The sequence below is a fragment of the Lagenorhynchus albirostris genome, chromosome 2 (genome assembly GCF_949774975.1).
Source record: "Lagenorhynchus albirostris chromosome 2, mLagAlb1.1, whole genome shotgun sequence".
Lineage (NCBI taxonomy): Eukaryota > Metazoa > Chordata > Mammalia > Artiodactyla > Delphinidae > Lagenorhynchus > Lagenorhynchus albirostris.
Window position 1 is genome coordinate 57,659,596 of NC_083096.1, and position 16,275 is coordinate 57,675,870.

The 16,275-nt window shown below is 37.7% G+C and overlaps 1 protein-coding gene across 3 annotated transcripts in view; it reads right to left on the reverse strand.

Annotated features, from left to right (window-relative positions):
- Window positions 1-461: 461 nt before the first annotated feature.
- PRRC2C (proline rich coiled-coil 2C) overlaps window positions 462-16,275 on the reverse strand; it is a 98,302-nt gene continuing 82,488 nt past the window's right edge. The window contains exons 26-35 of one of the 3 annotated variants that reach the window (XM_060133283.1): window positions 14,538-14,741; window positions 12,340-12,452; window positions 11,953-12,089; window positions 8,118-8,349; window positions 7,790-7,897; window positions 6,452-6,670; window positions 6,011-6,114; window positions 5,493-5,619; window positions 4,407-4,643; window positions 462-2,381 (exon numbers count right to left, since the gene is read on the reverse strand). In XM_060133283.1, the coding sequence (XP_059989266.1) occupies window positions 2,124-2,381; window positions 4,407-4,643; window positions 5,493-5,619; window positions 6,011-6,114; window positions 6,452-6,670; window positions 7,790-7,897; window positions 8,118-8,349; window positions 11,953-12,089; window positions 12,340-12,452; window positions 14,538-14,741 (1,739 nt within the window). In that variant the 3' untranslated portion in view covers window positions 462-2,123. Of the gene's footprint in view, window positions 2,382-4,406; window positions 4,644-5,492; window positions 5,620-6,010; window positions 6,115-6,451; window positions 6,671-7,774; window positions 7,898-8,117; window positions 8,350-11,952; window positions 12,090-12,339; window positions 12,453-14,537; window positions 14,742-16,275 lie in introns of all 3 variants that reach the window. The other 2 variants (XM_060133273.1, XM_060133293.1) reach the window with 2 other exon arrangements.

Here is a 16,275-nt window from a genome sequence, read left to right on the forward strand (position 1 = left end):
AGTACTTCACTTCACAAATTGAGTGAATGATAAAACAAACTCCCTTACTGTCTGCTTGTGTGGGTGATAATGGCTATGAATGTGCTAGCAAAAATAAGAAAAATACAAATATAAGTACTGAGATCTATTTTGGGTCCTTCCATTTCCAGCCAGAAGCATGGCGATTCTATTTTCTACATTCAGCACTTTGCATCATCAAGAAAGACTTCTCTTCTCCTCCTCCTTGGCAGACTGCTTTCAACAGGAGTATGGCTACCTTGAGAACAGGAGCCATAAACATTATCCTCTGAAACAATCTTTACTTTGATTGAATAAGCTTTAGAGTTTTTGAAAGTTAGAAATCAAGTCTTGGGATGATGACTTTTTTCCTAGAGCATAATGTAGTCTTGATCACTCTTTTTGGTATGTGACAAGCCTTCTTGCTTCAGATTTTAGGAATGGATAAGAAGCTCCAAGACTCATTATTTAGAGAATACTTTATTAGTTTCTGTAATCAAACCCATGTAGATAAGACCTTACATATTTAATACAGTGCGTTACCCCTGTACAAATGGAAAAAATTATGTTTAATGTTTCTAGACCAATATGGCTGTTGATTTCTGTACAATGCCAACCCAACACGGTACAACTGGGATACTTCTCCAAAGTTGACAGCACAGCTAAAGTTTCCAAAAATTCAAATTATATATATATGTATATATATATATATATAGATAGATTTATTTATTTATATAAAAAGACCAATAGCAGTATGTTATGCATCAATAGCAGCAACAGCTTTTCCAGGTTCTGCAGTCATCTGAACAAAATTATAGAGACATCCAGCGCACTCCATTAAAAAAAAAAGTAAAAAACAAAACCTCAGAAAACAGCAAATTCTGTTACTGTTGTGGTACCTGGCACCATTTTTTTTTTTTTAATTAGCTTCTCAATTATCATCTGGAAAGAAAACATTCTAGAATAACGTCATTAAAAACAGATCTGATAAAGCACGGTCACTACTACGTATCATAAAGCAGGTACAAGATATTTTACATTCACAGAGGTATGATACAGTACTGTCCTACATCTATAATACTAGAGGATATAATTAAAAAGGCATTATTTGAGACTTGATTCTACTTTTCCAGCAGAGGGCCCAAAGGATGGTTATAACACAGCTCTAGTGCAGAAATGCACCTTCTTAGATAGGATTTCCTTTCTTTAGTGGCACAGTTCTAGGTACTCACTGATCTTCATGAACATCAGCTAAAAACCGTTTTAAAAAATAAAAAAAACTAATGGATTCATACAAAGATGACTGAGTAGAGGCAAGCAAGATTCAACCTAACTAGTATTTGACCAACTCTGTTGTGTCTGAACCGTAAGAGCTCCACGGAAGAAAGAAAATGCCAAGTAGCACATCAAACCTTTGGGCCACAACCAAAACACAGCATCTTTTCAAACAGAAGCAGTAGCCAAACACTGCCCACCTGGATATGTTCAAGGATGCTGACGACAATATTTCATCATCTGCTCACTCATTCAGGAAGAAGGGGAGATCAGTTACTGTACTTTGATTGTGTTCAACTCAATCACCACGTTACAAAAATAGCAAGCTGCCATAATAAAAAATAAGGCTCCTCTATCCAGCACCAGTTATCTTCTGTTCTTCACCACCAAGCCTATAAATGCTATAACCATATCCAAAGAACATAACGGAGCAAAGAAACCACGTCTGATGTCTTAGCTGGGATCATTGCATTGTTCAGGCTGAGCTATTCCTCTGTGATGTTACTGCCCTCACATTTCTGGTGTTTCATCTAACCATAAGGATTTTAGTTCTAAATTATATGCACTCAAGGAATGTGTGCACATATTCGTATATAAATTTCTGACTGAAGATGCATGGCCATCAACAGAATGCATGTTATATAGTAGGTGCAAGCTGGCAAAGCCTCATTTTTACTGGTGCAGCAGCTGTGTGTCAGTGTAAATTGCTCCTATGTCCCTTGTGCACCTCCAAGCTCTGGACAGGATAACGTCAGAGACCATTTTACCCCTTTGGCTGCTGGCATTATCTGACTTCATCCTCCCTCTTTCCCCTCTCCCTTCCCCCAACCCCCTGCAACAGCCCACAGCCTTTAGGATTTTGTTTCTTCGGTTTTGATTGCCTGAGGTTTGATTGGTCCAGTTCTAACAGGTTTGGTGGCTATGGTGGGTGCAGGGGGTGGCTTTTCTTCTACTTTTTCCTGACAGACACCAGGAGGGTCGGTCAGTGTTTCAGGAGGTTTACTTGAATCATTGTCCACTTTCTGGGCTTTGCCTCCTATCTGTTTGTTCTGTTGCTGTTCAGAGAAGAACCGCTGCGTGGACTGAAGAACCTCTGCTCTCTGCTTTGCCTTAAAAAATGAGAAACAACAACTGAAAATGCTACAGTATTACCAAAGCTTGACAATCAAGCTCAGTTCAAATTCTTTTACCAATCACAAATCAGTTTTCCCCATGTTGGTTTGGCCCCAAAGTACCTCACTGATCTTTTGGCTTTTAATGGATAGATTTCTTCCTGTTTTTGAAAACATTCCATGTGATTTAAAAAAATAATAAAAAAAAATATAAAAAGAACAGGACCACCTCCCACCATCTTTTCAAAGTTTGCCCTTTTATAAAATAATAAAATAGAAATTGTTGTTGGTTTGTATCTTTTCTGGAACAAAGCTTATTGATATTAAATTTTATTTAGGGAGGCTGCTTGCAAATTTGAAAACATATATGTAATACTTAAAACTTCTAGTTATCAATATGTGGTCTACAATAAAATGAAAAGGAAGCACTTATATTGTGGCATTACCAACACCTAGGACCAAATGTCTTGTGGCTGAGTCCTCTTCCCACAGCTCTCTTCTGCAGGGGAAGAGCATCAGAAATTAGTAACTACAACTTCACTTGATCACTAAGTTCTGATAGCTCCTACCACATTCTGAGCTGGTAAAATAATTTCCTAGTTTTATTGACTCTGTGCCCCCACAGAATATACTTACGTCAATCTGTAAATTATACCATTGTATAACATACACAATTAAAACTAAAGTTTCTACACCTCTTGCATATAACAAAAGCCCTTCATGTTCTATAGGTAACCTGTACTATATTCAAAGATCTGAAGCAATTTTCATGAAATCTGTATCCTTCCCCAGCCCATTCATTATTAAGCTCTAATGTCATTTCCAACATGGGGATGTATGAAAATCAAGTGCCAAGAAGGCAAGAGAACTGGAAACCAAGGCCAAATGGTTTCCAAAGATTTCTACACATACTAGTATTTTTAATAGTTATGAATGGATGGAAATCCTAGGCACACAGCCTATTTTAAAATGGGTAACATTTAACAAGCATTTCACTGCAGGGCAGTCTTTAAATCTGATTACTCAGCATCAGAAACAAGGGATATCCACCCAGAAAGAAACTTTACTCAGTCAACCGAATTTTCTAGCAGGATTGTCACAAACATGTTTCTAATTCAGAGTAAAGCATTTACTATGGACATTTCCCATTTGAAAGCAGTAAGCTTTTCTTTGTTCTTGTCTGACCTGATATATAAAGTGACAAAACTGGCAAAATTATTAAGACCTCTGAGGTTAAGTGTAGAAACAGAAATAAACTGATTCAGCTAGCTGTACAGGCAGACAGGTAAGGTTTATGCTATAAAAACTGTCCCCACACAGACTCCTAAAGGCACCCTTCTGCATTAGCAAACCTCAAGTTTATCAGCGCCTTTTATCACGAAGGATCCCAAAGTGCTTTTTGAGTTCTTCATCTACACTATACAATCTGTTGTGGAATATGGCTGCCTCAGGTGGCAGGCAAAAAAAAGGGTATGAAACCAGTTTGAGAAGAAAACTATACTTGGATGACTCATGAAGGAAGAAAAATCAAGATAGGTAAATGCCTCACCCATTCCAGAGTTTTCACATAACCATGATTTATATCTTGGGATGGGGGGATGGGGGTGGGGTGGAAAGGGAGAAAAAAAAAAAGAAAATGGGGAAGCCTATAATTATTCATATTACTTATTTGCTCTTCCAAAAAATGTAGTAGCTAAACTTAGATCTCCCTCAAATATTTATTTTGTAAGCAATTCATTTGGCCACAGAGTTTAAAATGTTAACTTGTTTGCTGACTATAGCTGCAAAAAACAAAAAACAACAAAAACATTAAAAAAAAGAAAGAAAAAAGTGTGGGGAGGGTAGGGAGAAAAAAAAGAAATTAAAAAAGGGGGGCGGGGTAGGATGAATAAAAGTAGTTAGTTTGGTTAAAAGTCTGCTAAGACAATGAATGCCTGGATATGCAGTTATGGGTCCAGAGGCATCTTAAGACATGGTTCAGAGACAGATTCTTGCTCTGTTGGCTGTTAACACTGTACTAACCTTCATGTCTTGTTCAGCCTTCAACGCAGCCTGGGCCTGATTACCTCTGACTCCAGATAGTGATCCACAAGGACCCCTGGCTACATGTGGCAAACGAGCATGGCTCATGAGGCCTGTGGTCAGCGGAGGAGGCATCTGACTGGCCAGTGCCATTGGTGGCCTCTGAACAGGCGCTGGGAAGGTGTTAGTATGTGGGGCTCTTACCAATGGAGGGACCAGGTTAGGCTGAGAGAGAATCTGAGTGAAAAAAACAAAACATACAACATTGAACTGTTAAAAAAAGAAAAAATTTGCCAACTAGACCAGGTTGGCTTATCCCAGAGTAAATCTGTGCCCATTCTGTCAGTGAAAGGAAGTGTATGGGTTTGTGCCATTCTATTACAAGGACCAAGAACAAATGGGCCATGCTTGGAGAATCTAACCGAAAAATTAGGCAAAGCATGCTATGGCACTTCAGTTGGTTCTAGCATTTCAGCTACAAATTCTGAAGGGGAGACAGAAAGGCTATTAATTAGGATATCTTTAAAAAAAGATATAACTGCAGAAAAGGCACATACCTATACCAAATATAATCTGAAGATAAATGAAAATAATACTAATTCAACAAATATATGAGAGTGCTTATTAACTTTAGTTAGTCCTTCCATATGATTAGCAAAGGGAAGCCAACATTTTTACACATACAATAGAACACCTTTTTGAATTTCCAGCTCAACTACATATAGTTATCTTAAAAAAACAAAAACCAACCCCCCCACCCCCCAACTTTAAAACTAGAAAACGTTAAGCACTGGGACCCTTCTCTGAAAAGTCATCTTCAAAAAGATAAAAGGATCAGGACTGAAATGAATGATCAGAGCTGTGTGGGGAATCTTATGACTATATTTCAATTGTCTGCTTTAGAACTATATGGTTACTACTTGTGTCTAGCTAAAGATTGTAAAGAATATATTTGAATGTCATAAATTTACTAAAAACTGTTTCTAAACTGGTTATAATACGGCAAGATTATTAAATCAGAGAATTAGCCAGATTAGCAATCACCTGCAAGTAAATAATACTCATTTCTCACTTATATCTGCCCACCTGGGGTGCAAACTGTGTAGGAAAAGGTTGTGTCATTCTCACAGTGGCAGGGGCTGACTGGAACTGCTTCTGATAGACAATGCTGTTCATTTTGCTGGACTGGCTGTTCGGACTTGTGGAAGTAGCCCTTGGAAAGAAGCCATCACTGGTCAGTACGGTAGTGCCACATAAATGATGCTGTTAGATTTTTAGAGACATTGCTCTTGGTAGATTCATCATACTTGGTAGTTGATGCAAATTTACCAAGGTGAGTTACCAAACATTATGGTGGTAATGAAGAGACACTGGAGGTGCAGATGTGAGAAAGCACACTAGCTAGATTTTCCCTGGGTTAATTTTTTTTTTTCTTAAAATAGAGTACAGCAAATACATTCTTAATAACTTAATAGCTTAACATTTTGGTAAAACTATCAGAATGTCTTATACTTACTATAGGAAAAGTGGCATTAAGTATCTAACAAACAAATGGTGCTCAGTTATTCGGATATTCTATAAGCAAATTTAAAGGCCCATTTTACCGGAAAGGACTAGACGTTGGTGTGGTGCTTCTACCGCTGATTGGAGGTGTGCCTGGTTTTATATCAATGCCACTTCCAAAGGCTTTTAGTTCCATTTCAGACATCTGAGAAAGAGCATAAAGTAAACTTAGTATTTCTGCAATTCCATAAACTAAAGTGCTGTGTTTAGTATTCTATATATGATAACTTCATCTGGCAAAGTGCAAAGAACCTTAGTACAAAATTCCTCCACAAAATTTATGAATTCTTTGTTATTAGGTAAAAACCAGAGGGGACCAAACACATTAACAGAGAGTAGATAAAAAATAAGTATATTGAGTTTGACATTTCTTGGAGGGTGGTAAAAACTGATGCATTTTATTTTTATATACTACACAGATGCACATCTAAACTCATGGCCTTAAATTCTCAAAGAAACTGCGTAAATTTCTCTTCACTTACTTTTCCTGTGGTTGCGATCATGCTGTGCTGTGTTCCAGCAGGGATTAATCCCCTGAAAGGCTGGCTTACTTGTGCAGGACGACTCATGCTCTGGGCCTGTGCTTGTGGGGTGGTATGCTGTAATGGGGGCTGAAGAGTCTGAGGCAGAGCAATTAAAGGCTGCCCGGTGGATCCAAAATTAGGCAAGGAAAGCTGGGAGGCTGGTAAAGGTACTGTAACCTACAAAATAAGCAAACAGAAACTGTAACTATTTGCTTAGACCTGTTGTATATCCCTTTTACTGTATATTATACATGACTCTTCAAATACTTTTGAGTAATGTTTTAAACAGAATACTTCAATCTATTACTATATTTCACATATAAATAGTTTGCTTAGTGACTATCTCCATTCTTTTATTAAATGTGCAACAATAAAACAGATTAGCAGTAGAGAAACTATACATATAAAATAATTATGACTATCTTTGAATTAACCCATAGTACATGCCTAATAACCACAAAATACAATAAAATTATGAATATACAATTTAAGAAAGCAGTTACAACTTTCATTTTTATAACAGACATTTTTATACTGTTTTCAGGTGTGGTCAAAATGAGCTTTGACAAAAAAATAGTCTTTCAGTTTTCATACAAATAATATTTAATTTGAACGTCAATGTGGTGATATTTTTTGAATTCTCACCCCCTAAAATAGCCACCAAAAATAGTTATGAGAAAATGACTAATGGCTTGCCTCTCTCCTCCAGCCCTCTACCAACTTCAAAGAGTAAGCTGATTAATGACATTGCCAGAGGAGATAGTTTCATAAAAATATACATTTTTCACTGAAAATTGTTATTACATTCATATACTTAAGAAATGTGTTTGTCATTTTTACTGTCATAACTCTGCCACACAGTCCTATGTATTATATTAACCGGTGTGGTGGTCTTCAGGGTCTTCCTTCACCTCTAGCACGAATGGGTAAAGCATTTATCACACTTACATGTAACTGCATATCCTGGACAATGGTTTTCAAATTTTTACATTTGTGGAATCTTTTGTTAAAATAAATGATTACACAGAAATCCATTTTAAAAAGAGGTAAAAAACATAATGGATTGAAGTGGGGGTGAGAAGAGGGGTGGTATAGGACTGAAACATGTCCCACTACTAGTGGACCCCATGGAATTCCGAGACATCTCAGAGAGAAGTCTGAAACCACTGCACCACTTCCCCATCTTGGTTCTATTTAAATTCCCCAACAATAACAAAAGCAACAGCAACAGCAACAGCAGCAACAACAACAATAATAGTAAAGAAAATTGAGGAAATTTACCATGCCATAGTTTACCTGCTGGAGAGCACTTGGTGACTGGGCAGTGTTATAAAAATTTGTCTGACCAGGCTGTTGTACTTGTCCAGAATAAAGATTTGAAGCCTGGGTAAGATTCGCTCTAGCCTAGAAAATATTTTGTAAGAAGTAAGATTGAAATATTTTTCAGTTCAGATATCAAGATCATGACTTCAAAGTAAGCTCTAAGAATTTTAGCATTAGATAGAAAGGAAGATCTTGTTTTTTCCACTGCGCCATTTAACATTTTTTCTTTCAAAACTGTTTTCTTAAATAATTTGCTGCATAGGAATACAAAGACAGTGCATGATTCTAGCTCCTGCCTTACCTGGAGAAGATGTGTATCAATCAGTTGGGAACCCCCTAGTCCTGATGCCTGACCCAACTGATGTTCATACAGTATAGGAATAGGCTGAGTATTTGAAGTTTGCTGAAAGGCAAGACCCGACTGTGCCTTGGCAAGTTCCTGGTGTTGGACAGCTGGGAAGTTGTGGATGGCAGTACCAGAAAGTACCACAGATGGCTGGGATAGACTGCTTTGCATGAAGGCTGGCTGAGATCTACAGAAGTATTAAAGAGAAAAGGCTTGTGTTAGAAGTTAATTCTATCTGGAATCTTAAGAATGAGTATCTCAAATGACCAAATACTCTAATCAGCACAATTAAAGAGGCAGAGTGTGTCTAAAGCACTTGTTTCAAGATTTAGAGCCCTGTATACAGCAAAGCTCCCCATGTAAAAGTTCTGGGAAAAGGCTTGCTCTTCCTGAGGAAATGGTAAGATTTCCTTCTCTTTAACAATGAGAATAATTCTCTTTTCATGTGTTCATTAGCCAGCTCAGAACCAAATCTGCTGTTTTTCTCTTTGGTATTGACATTCTATGCAAATTTATAGACCCCAATAGCTCTGACTTTCGTTATTCGTATTTCATTACTTCCACATATATGTGTGTGTATATACATACATACATATATATGTACATATATTTTTCCTCTAAGAGGTCTCCAAGACCTCTATGGAATGAAGCAGAGTAGTAGTTAGCAACAAGATTACCCACAAAATTTTGTTTTGTTAATTGAGGTATAAGGGACTTATAACATTACACTAGTTTCGGGTGTACAACATAATGATTTGGTATTTGTATGTATGCAAAATGATCACAATGAGTCTAGTTAACATCTGTCACCACACAGTTACACATTTTTTTCTTCCTTGTGATGAGAACTTTTTAAGATCTGTTCTCTTAGCAATGTTCAGATATGCAACACACTATTATGGTCAAAGGGTATAAACCTCCCATTATAAAATAAGTCATGGGGATGTAATGTACAGCATGGTGACTATAGTTAATAATACTGTACTGCACATTTGAAAGGTTTCAAAAAAAATACAATGCTGAAATCTAACCTCAGACTGCCCTATTATTTCTGGGATGGAGGCATCCAATCTTTACACATGTGACAGGAACAAAACCCATTAAGCAGGAGCACTAGTCTAGGGTCACAAGTATTCTTTACAATGTCCACTTATAATCTGTTTCAAATATAAAATGTAAAACATAAGCATACTGTTAAAACTACCCTGGTCCTGGCAGAAATTAATTCAAGGATTCCCTGTTAATAAACACTATGCTAGTTACGTTCAGAACAAGAAACAGCAGAATGATGCGGTAGGGATACAAACAACTACTTTCAAAGTTGAAACTGGTGCCTTCCAAGTAGCCATTTGCCACAATTACATATACAGCTTATATTTCTATTGAACAGGTCTGGTCTTAAAAAGTACATCTTCTGGGGCTTCCCTGGTGGCGCAGTGGTTGGGAGTCCGCCTGCCAATGCAGGGGGACATGGGTTCGTGCCCCGGTTTGGGAAGATCCCACATGCCGCGGAGCAGCTGGGCCCGTGAGCCATGGCTGCTGAGCCTGCGCATCCGGAGCCTGTGCTCCGCAACGGGAGGGGCCACAACAGTAAGAGGCCCGCGTACTGAAAAAAAAAAAAGTACATCTTCCAAGGCAATTGTTAAAATGGGGGTTACAAATACAGAATTGCATTGCTAATCCATCTCCCATGGCTATGGAAGACCTTACTATTAATTACTAAACTCTTTTTAACAGAGCTGAAAAGTAGCAAACTTTTCAACAATGTTTCAAACAGCCAGTACCAATTAAAAGGAGATTAGTTCTGAGATTAAATCTATTTGCTATATCTAAATCTACTGAAGTTTTAAAATTTTAATTTTTTTTTTAAAAAATAAATTTATTTATTTATTTTTGGCTGTGTTGGGTCTTCGTTTCCGTGCGAGGGCTTTCTCCAGTTGCGGAGAGCAGGGGCCACTCTTCATCGCGGTGCGCGGGCCTCTCACTGTCACGGCCTCTCCCGTTGCGGAGCACAGGCTCCAGACGTGCAGGCTCAGTAGTTGTGGCTCACAGGCTTAGTTGCTCCACGGCATGTGGGATCTTCCCAGACCAGGGCTCGAACCCACGTCCCCTGCACTGGCAGGCAGATTCCCAACCACTGCGCCACCAGGGAAGCCTTAAAATTTTAATTTTTACCACAAATTTCAAGATAACCTCAAATTTAATAACATGAAAGAGATTGCCTATAATTCCAGTTGGGGTAAATAATTTTACTTGTAGTGAGAGAGAATTTCTTGGAATAACCAAACCCAAACTGTCATACTATACCATTACTCTGGTATGACAGAATAATACCAGAAAATAAAACATACTATATAATTATACAGATGTACTAAATTCTACTGAATAATCTTTAATAAAAAATGAAGTGAGAGCCACATTTATTAAGTTTACTAATAACTCCATTCCTTTGAGAAAGTTTGATTAGCTGAGCCTAGCTTCTTTAGGAGTAAAACGTAATCTGAAAGAAATGAGCTGTATCAATTGATGCCAAGTTTAATCTATAAAGTATGGAAATTCTACCTGAACCACTTAAAAAGCAAAATTCCAAAAGGAAATGCCTAGTTTTGCAACCTTCTTTACAGTAAATGTCCTGAAAGGAATTTTTCTTTTTTTTAAATATTTATTTACTTATATATTTATTTGGTTGCACCAGGTCTTAGTTGCAGAAGGCAGGCTCCTTATTTGCAGCTCACGGGCTCCTTAGTTGCGGCAGGCGGGCTCCTTAGTTGTGTCATGCGAACTCTTAGTTGCAGCATGCATGTGGGATCTAGCTCCCTGACCAGGGATCGAACCCGGGCCCCTGCACTGGGAGCGTGGAGTCTTATCCACTGCGCCACCAGGGAAGTCCCTTATTTTTCTTTTTGATGGTTTAGGGCCATTACCATGAGTATCAATGACAGGTATACCATGATGATGACTGAGTTATGCCATGATCACTGCTGTCATTCAACTCTTACCCCACCCTTCCACTCTCATTAAGTTGGAGATGAGAGACACCTGGGTTAAATCCAGGCTCTGCCACTTATTTTCAGTGTAACATTAGGATAAAATACCAAAGAATCCAAAAACAAAACAAAAAAAAACCCCCACAACTTCTTCGAATGTCAAATGGGGATGACTTAATCTACCTTATATGGTTTTGTGAAAACTAAATAAATTAGTGTATGTAAAGGGCTGAATAACTATCATATATAAAGAAGTTCAATAAAGATCAGTTTTCATTACTTGCTTAACTGCAAAGATAACTTACAGTAGTGAATCTTTCAAAACAATGGTTTCTTCTACACTACAGAGCATCACCACTCATCACCACTACTTCTATTCTTTGACACTCTACTCTCTCGCTTTTATTATATTTCACCCTGGCCTCTGCCCCCTTACATACTGTAATGATATCTGCCATGCCTCAGCTCTTACACAGAGCAGGTCTGGATTTAGAGCTGTTAGCAGCGAGATGGCACTCAAACTTTCAGGTCCTTTAGCAGCTATTTTCTGTGATTTCTAATTGTTATAGGACTGCTGTTAGCCTCTTCTTCAAGATGCTTTGACGATTCACTTTGTTCAATAAAGACTGACAGAAATTACCAGAGGCTGAAGTTCATGACATATACTCAACACAATTATTTAATGTAGTTTGTAAGAGGGTCATTGAGTTTTGGAGGGGAAGGAGGGAGTAGAAAGGATATGGCAAGAAGGCTCAGCAATTACATTGTTTCCAACATCACAGACATAATTTTAAGGCTTTTACCTATATGGTTGAAGTGAAGAACTGAATAGTTCCTGAGCCTGGGAAACAGCAGGTCCAGCACCCAAACTTAGCTGGGCTTGATGCTGCCCTTGCAGTGGTGCATAAATAGGGATTGGAATCTGCTGAACTGAAGTTGGCTGCAATGCAATGAAAAAAACAATATATGAACACCATATACACAAATGACAACACCTGGAAAATAAACATTCGAGATATGAAACAAAAGATTAATGCTATGTATCAGTTCCTTTTTAAAACAAAACCAAATGTAAACATCTAAAATTTCTTTTCAATACATTACTAGTTCTACATTGAGCCCCCAAATACTATCACACCACAAAAATGCAAAGAAACAAATACAGAATGGAAGAAGCCTGTGATACTTACCTGAGAGAGACCTGGTTGGAAGCCTTGTTGCTGAGCCAAGGATGGTGGAGCCAATCGTGCATGTTGGGTATTGAATAAATGACTTGTGTCCATATAGAAAGCTGGGATTTGAGCTAGATTGGCAGGAAAAACAAGCAGCGATGAGTGTCTAAACTTCAGAATTTTCCAAATAGTAACAGAAAACCCAAAAAGCGGATTTCAAATAAAGTGAGCCCTCTGAAAATTAATACAGCCAAGGAACAACTAGAAATGTGGAAAGATACAAATGCAAAAAGATGTAAAACTTCTTTCAGACAGGTATATGCAAAATTAAAACAATGAAACTCTAGAACTTGTGAAGGCAGACGAAAATAGACACTTTCATACAGTGCCGCCACTGCAGTATAAACTAGTAAAATTTTACATAATCCACTAAAACTGAAAATGAACCTACCTGTTTACCAGCAAATCCACTCCAATTTTAAATCTACCAGCTAGAATTTAGCAAAGTATTTCAAAAGAATTGACATTTAATAATTGAAAGAATTTGGTATAGATTCTTAACAGATTTCTTCTCTATGTTTATACTCACTACTTTGTATTATGCTGTTTCTATATAATAGTATGTTTGGGAGAACTTCCCATGTTGTTTTTAATTTATTATCATTATAAACAATACTGCAATGAATGAACACCCTGATACATATATCTCTGATTAATAAGTAAGTTTACCAGTACAATAAGATTCCCAACTATGAAACTGCTACTACAGTGACTATGTACACATAAAATATCCTGAGATACTTTTCTAAAAGAATTCTGCCAATTTATATGCTCACTAGCAATGTACTTTTTTTTATTATTATTTTTAATTTTTTTTGCGGTACGTGGGCATCTTACTGTTGTGGCCTCTCCCGTTGCAGAGCACAGGCTCCGGACCTGCAGGCTCAAAGGCCATGGCTCACGGGCCCAGCCGCTCCGTGGCATGTGGGATCTTCCCGGACCGGGGCACAAACCCATGTCCCCTGCATCGGCAGGCGGACTCTCAACCACTGGGCCACCAGGGAAGCCCAGCAATGTACTTTTAAGAGCCTATTAATAATACCTGTGGATCCTTATCGATAGTGGGTATTAAATATGCTGGGTATTATCAATCTTCCTAATATTTCCCACATGGAAAGACAAAAAATAGCCTCACTGTCCTTTTACTTTGAATTTAAATCATTAGTGAGCTTGAATATTTTTCAAATGCTTATTTACTATTTAACTCAGATTAACATTGTGACATTTAGTAGGACAAGTTACCCCCTGCCAATAAATATTTTTTTCTCTTCTTTGCTGTTCTTAGGTTTATTCTTCCTCATGAACTTTATCATCAATTTGTCAGGTTTCAGATAACAAACTCCAGTTATCTGTAGAGGGTTGGTTCTAGGACCACCCCCCAGATACCAAAACCTGCAAATGTAAAATGGGGTATATCATTTGCATATAACCTAAGCACATCCTCTCATATACTTCATTTTTTAATTATTTCCAATTTGTTTATTTATTTATTTTTGGCTGCACTGGGTCTTTGTTGCTGCGCGCAGGCTTTCTCTAGTTGCAGAGAGCAGGGGCTACTCTTTGTTGTGGTGCGTGGGCTTCTCATTGCAGTGGCTTCTCTTGTTGCGGAGCACGGGTTCTAGGCACGTGGGCTCTAGAGCACAGGCTCAGTAGTTGTGGCACACGGGCTTAGTTGTTCTGCGGCATGTGGGATCTTCCTGGACCAGGGCAGGCAGATTCTTAACCACTGCGCCACCAGGGAAGTCCCCTCTCATATACTTTAAATCATCTCTAGATTACTTACAATACCTAATACAATGTAAGTGCTATGTAAATAGTTACCTGTGTGCAGAAAATACAAGTTTTGTTTTTTAGAACTTTGTGAACATTTTTTTCGAATTACTTTCAATCCACAGTTGGTTAAATCGTAGACTCGGAATCCATGGATATAGACTGTACTGGACACTAATATGTCTATTATATATATAACATATGTGTAAGAAACAACTGCCACACACCCCAGAATGCTTGCCAAGGAGAGACAGCACTCAATTCTATGAGGAAACAAATTTGCAAAGCAGATCAAAAAATATTTAAACTTGAAAGGTAAGGGAAGAGAGAAAAAAAAGCATTAAAACGTCTTCATTTTCTAAATTCCTTATATTCAAACATCTTACCTGCTGCAGACTGAGACACATAGACTTGTGGACTCTGTTGCTGCTGGGCAATAAGGGAAGGCATACAGCTTAACTGTGAAAAATGACTTGCAGAAGGCAGGCTGCTTGTCTGTAATTGTTGGGGTTTCACTTTACAAATATTAGGAGGGTCTGACGTGGTTGTAGATTTTGTACTTAAAGAAGAGGTAGTATAGGTACCAGCTCCTACATTCGGGGGAGGGATAAAATAAGGGTGAAATGTAGCATATTTTAAAGTACCACTGATGTTCACAGTAAACTCAAGCACCAACCAGAAACTGGAAAATTAATATTTATGCCCACTGTGTACTTATTAGGCGCTTATATACGGTACCTCAGGCAACAAGTGGATATGAGGGGGCTTGTAAAAGGAAGACACATTTATCAGATGCAAATAAGACTATAAAATCTGGAGAAATATAAATACAAGATTAAAATGAGGAGAAAATTTAAAAATAAACTCACAAAATAAGGAGGCTGAGAGCCTACAACATTGTTATAGTTTAGCCTCAAACTAATATTTAGTTTTTTAATCATCACAAAGGATAATCAAGAGCTTCATTCATTTATGGTGAGGCATAAATATTAGCACAAAATGGGCCTTGAGAGATCACAATTGCTCCTAAAAAGTCACATAAACTTAAGGTTAGAATTTTTTTCCTCTTTCTGGCAAAATACCTTAAGGATAATCTTTAGAAGTTCACTTATTTATAAATAAATATTTGAACATCTATTAAAGGCCAGGCATAGACATAAAAACACAGAAGGATAAAGTGCCTTAAGAATAATTATTAATGTAATATAAAAATTTAATGTAAATTGCTCCTAAAAAGTCATATAAACATAAGACTATTCCTGTCTCTCCTTGTATATATACCAGCAAAAACTGGTATTTAGTGATACGTTAAAAACAAGACAAACTATTAATAATACTAGAGCAAATGACAATATAGGTATTTGATTCAAAAGTGTGATGTAGTAGTTATTATTTTCAGATATCAAATGATGTTCTAAGAGAGGAGCAAGACTGAGGTACCTCTGTTCTTGCACTTGAATCTACCAGTAGGATGACTAGCCAAGAAGGTCCTTGTTAGAAGTTTATCCTAGTTGACGGGAATGTGGGGAAACTAGACCCAAAGGAAAGGAAGTAGTTGGGTTCCAAAGAAAAAACTAGGAACCTCCCTAGTCCCTTTATTTCCTAATCTTCCTACCATACGCTCCTCCTGGTTCCTTTATAGCCTCACCCCCTATCCACCCAAGTAGTCTGGGGCCCAAGCTGGTAAGCATAATGAAGATGCCTTGGAAATGGGTGATGGGGAGTGCCTGAAAGGGTTTAAAGAGGGAAGAAGTACAGTTGGAATACTCTCTTTTGATTTGAATATCTGGGCTTGTCTTAATACATATACCTGATTCCAGATAATGTCAAAATAACTATAGTACAACCTCAGTCCTTTTGGTGCTTGAAAATAGCACAGAAAGCCAGAATACTGAAAATCATTACTGCATTCATTAAATGAGAACTAGCCAAAGCAAGTAAATTCTGTGCTGTATATATTTTACATGTATTGGAAAGGAGTTTCCCGACTGTTTTGGAAACATTAGAGAGTATTAGGAAAGCTTAAAACGAATTTCTATTTTCAGTAGAAGAAACATGGTTATACATATGGTAAAAGGGTATACCTTCTTAGAGTCAAATATTTCAGAAACATCTCTGGTTCTT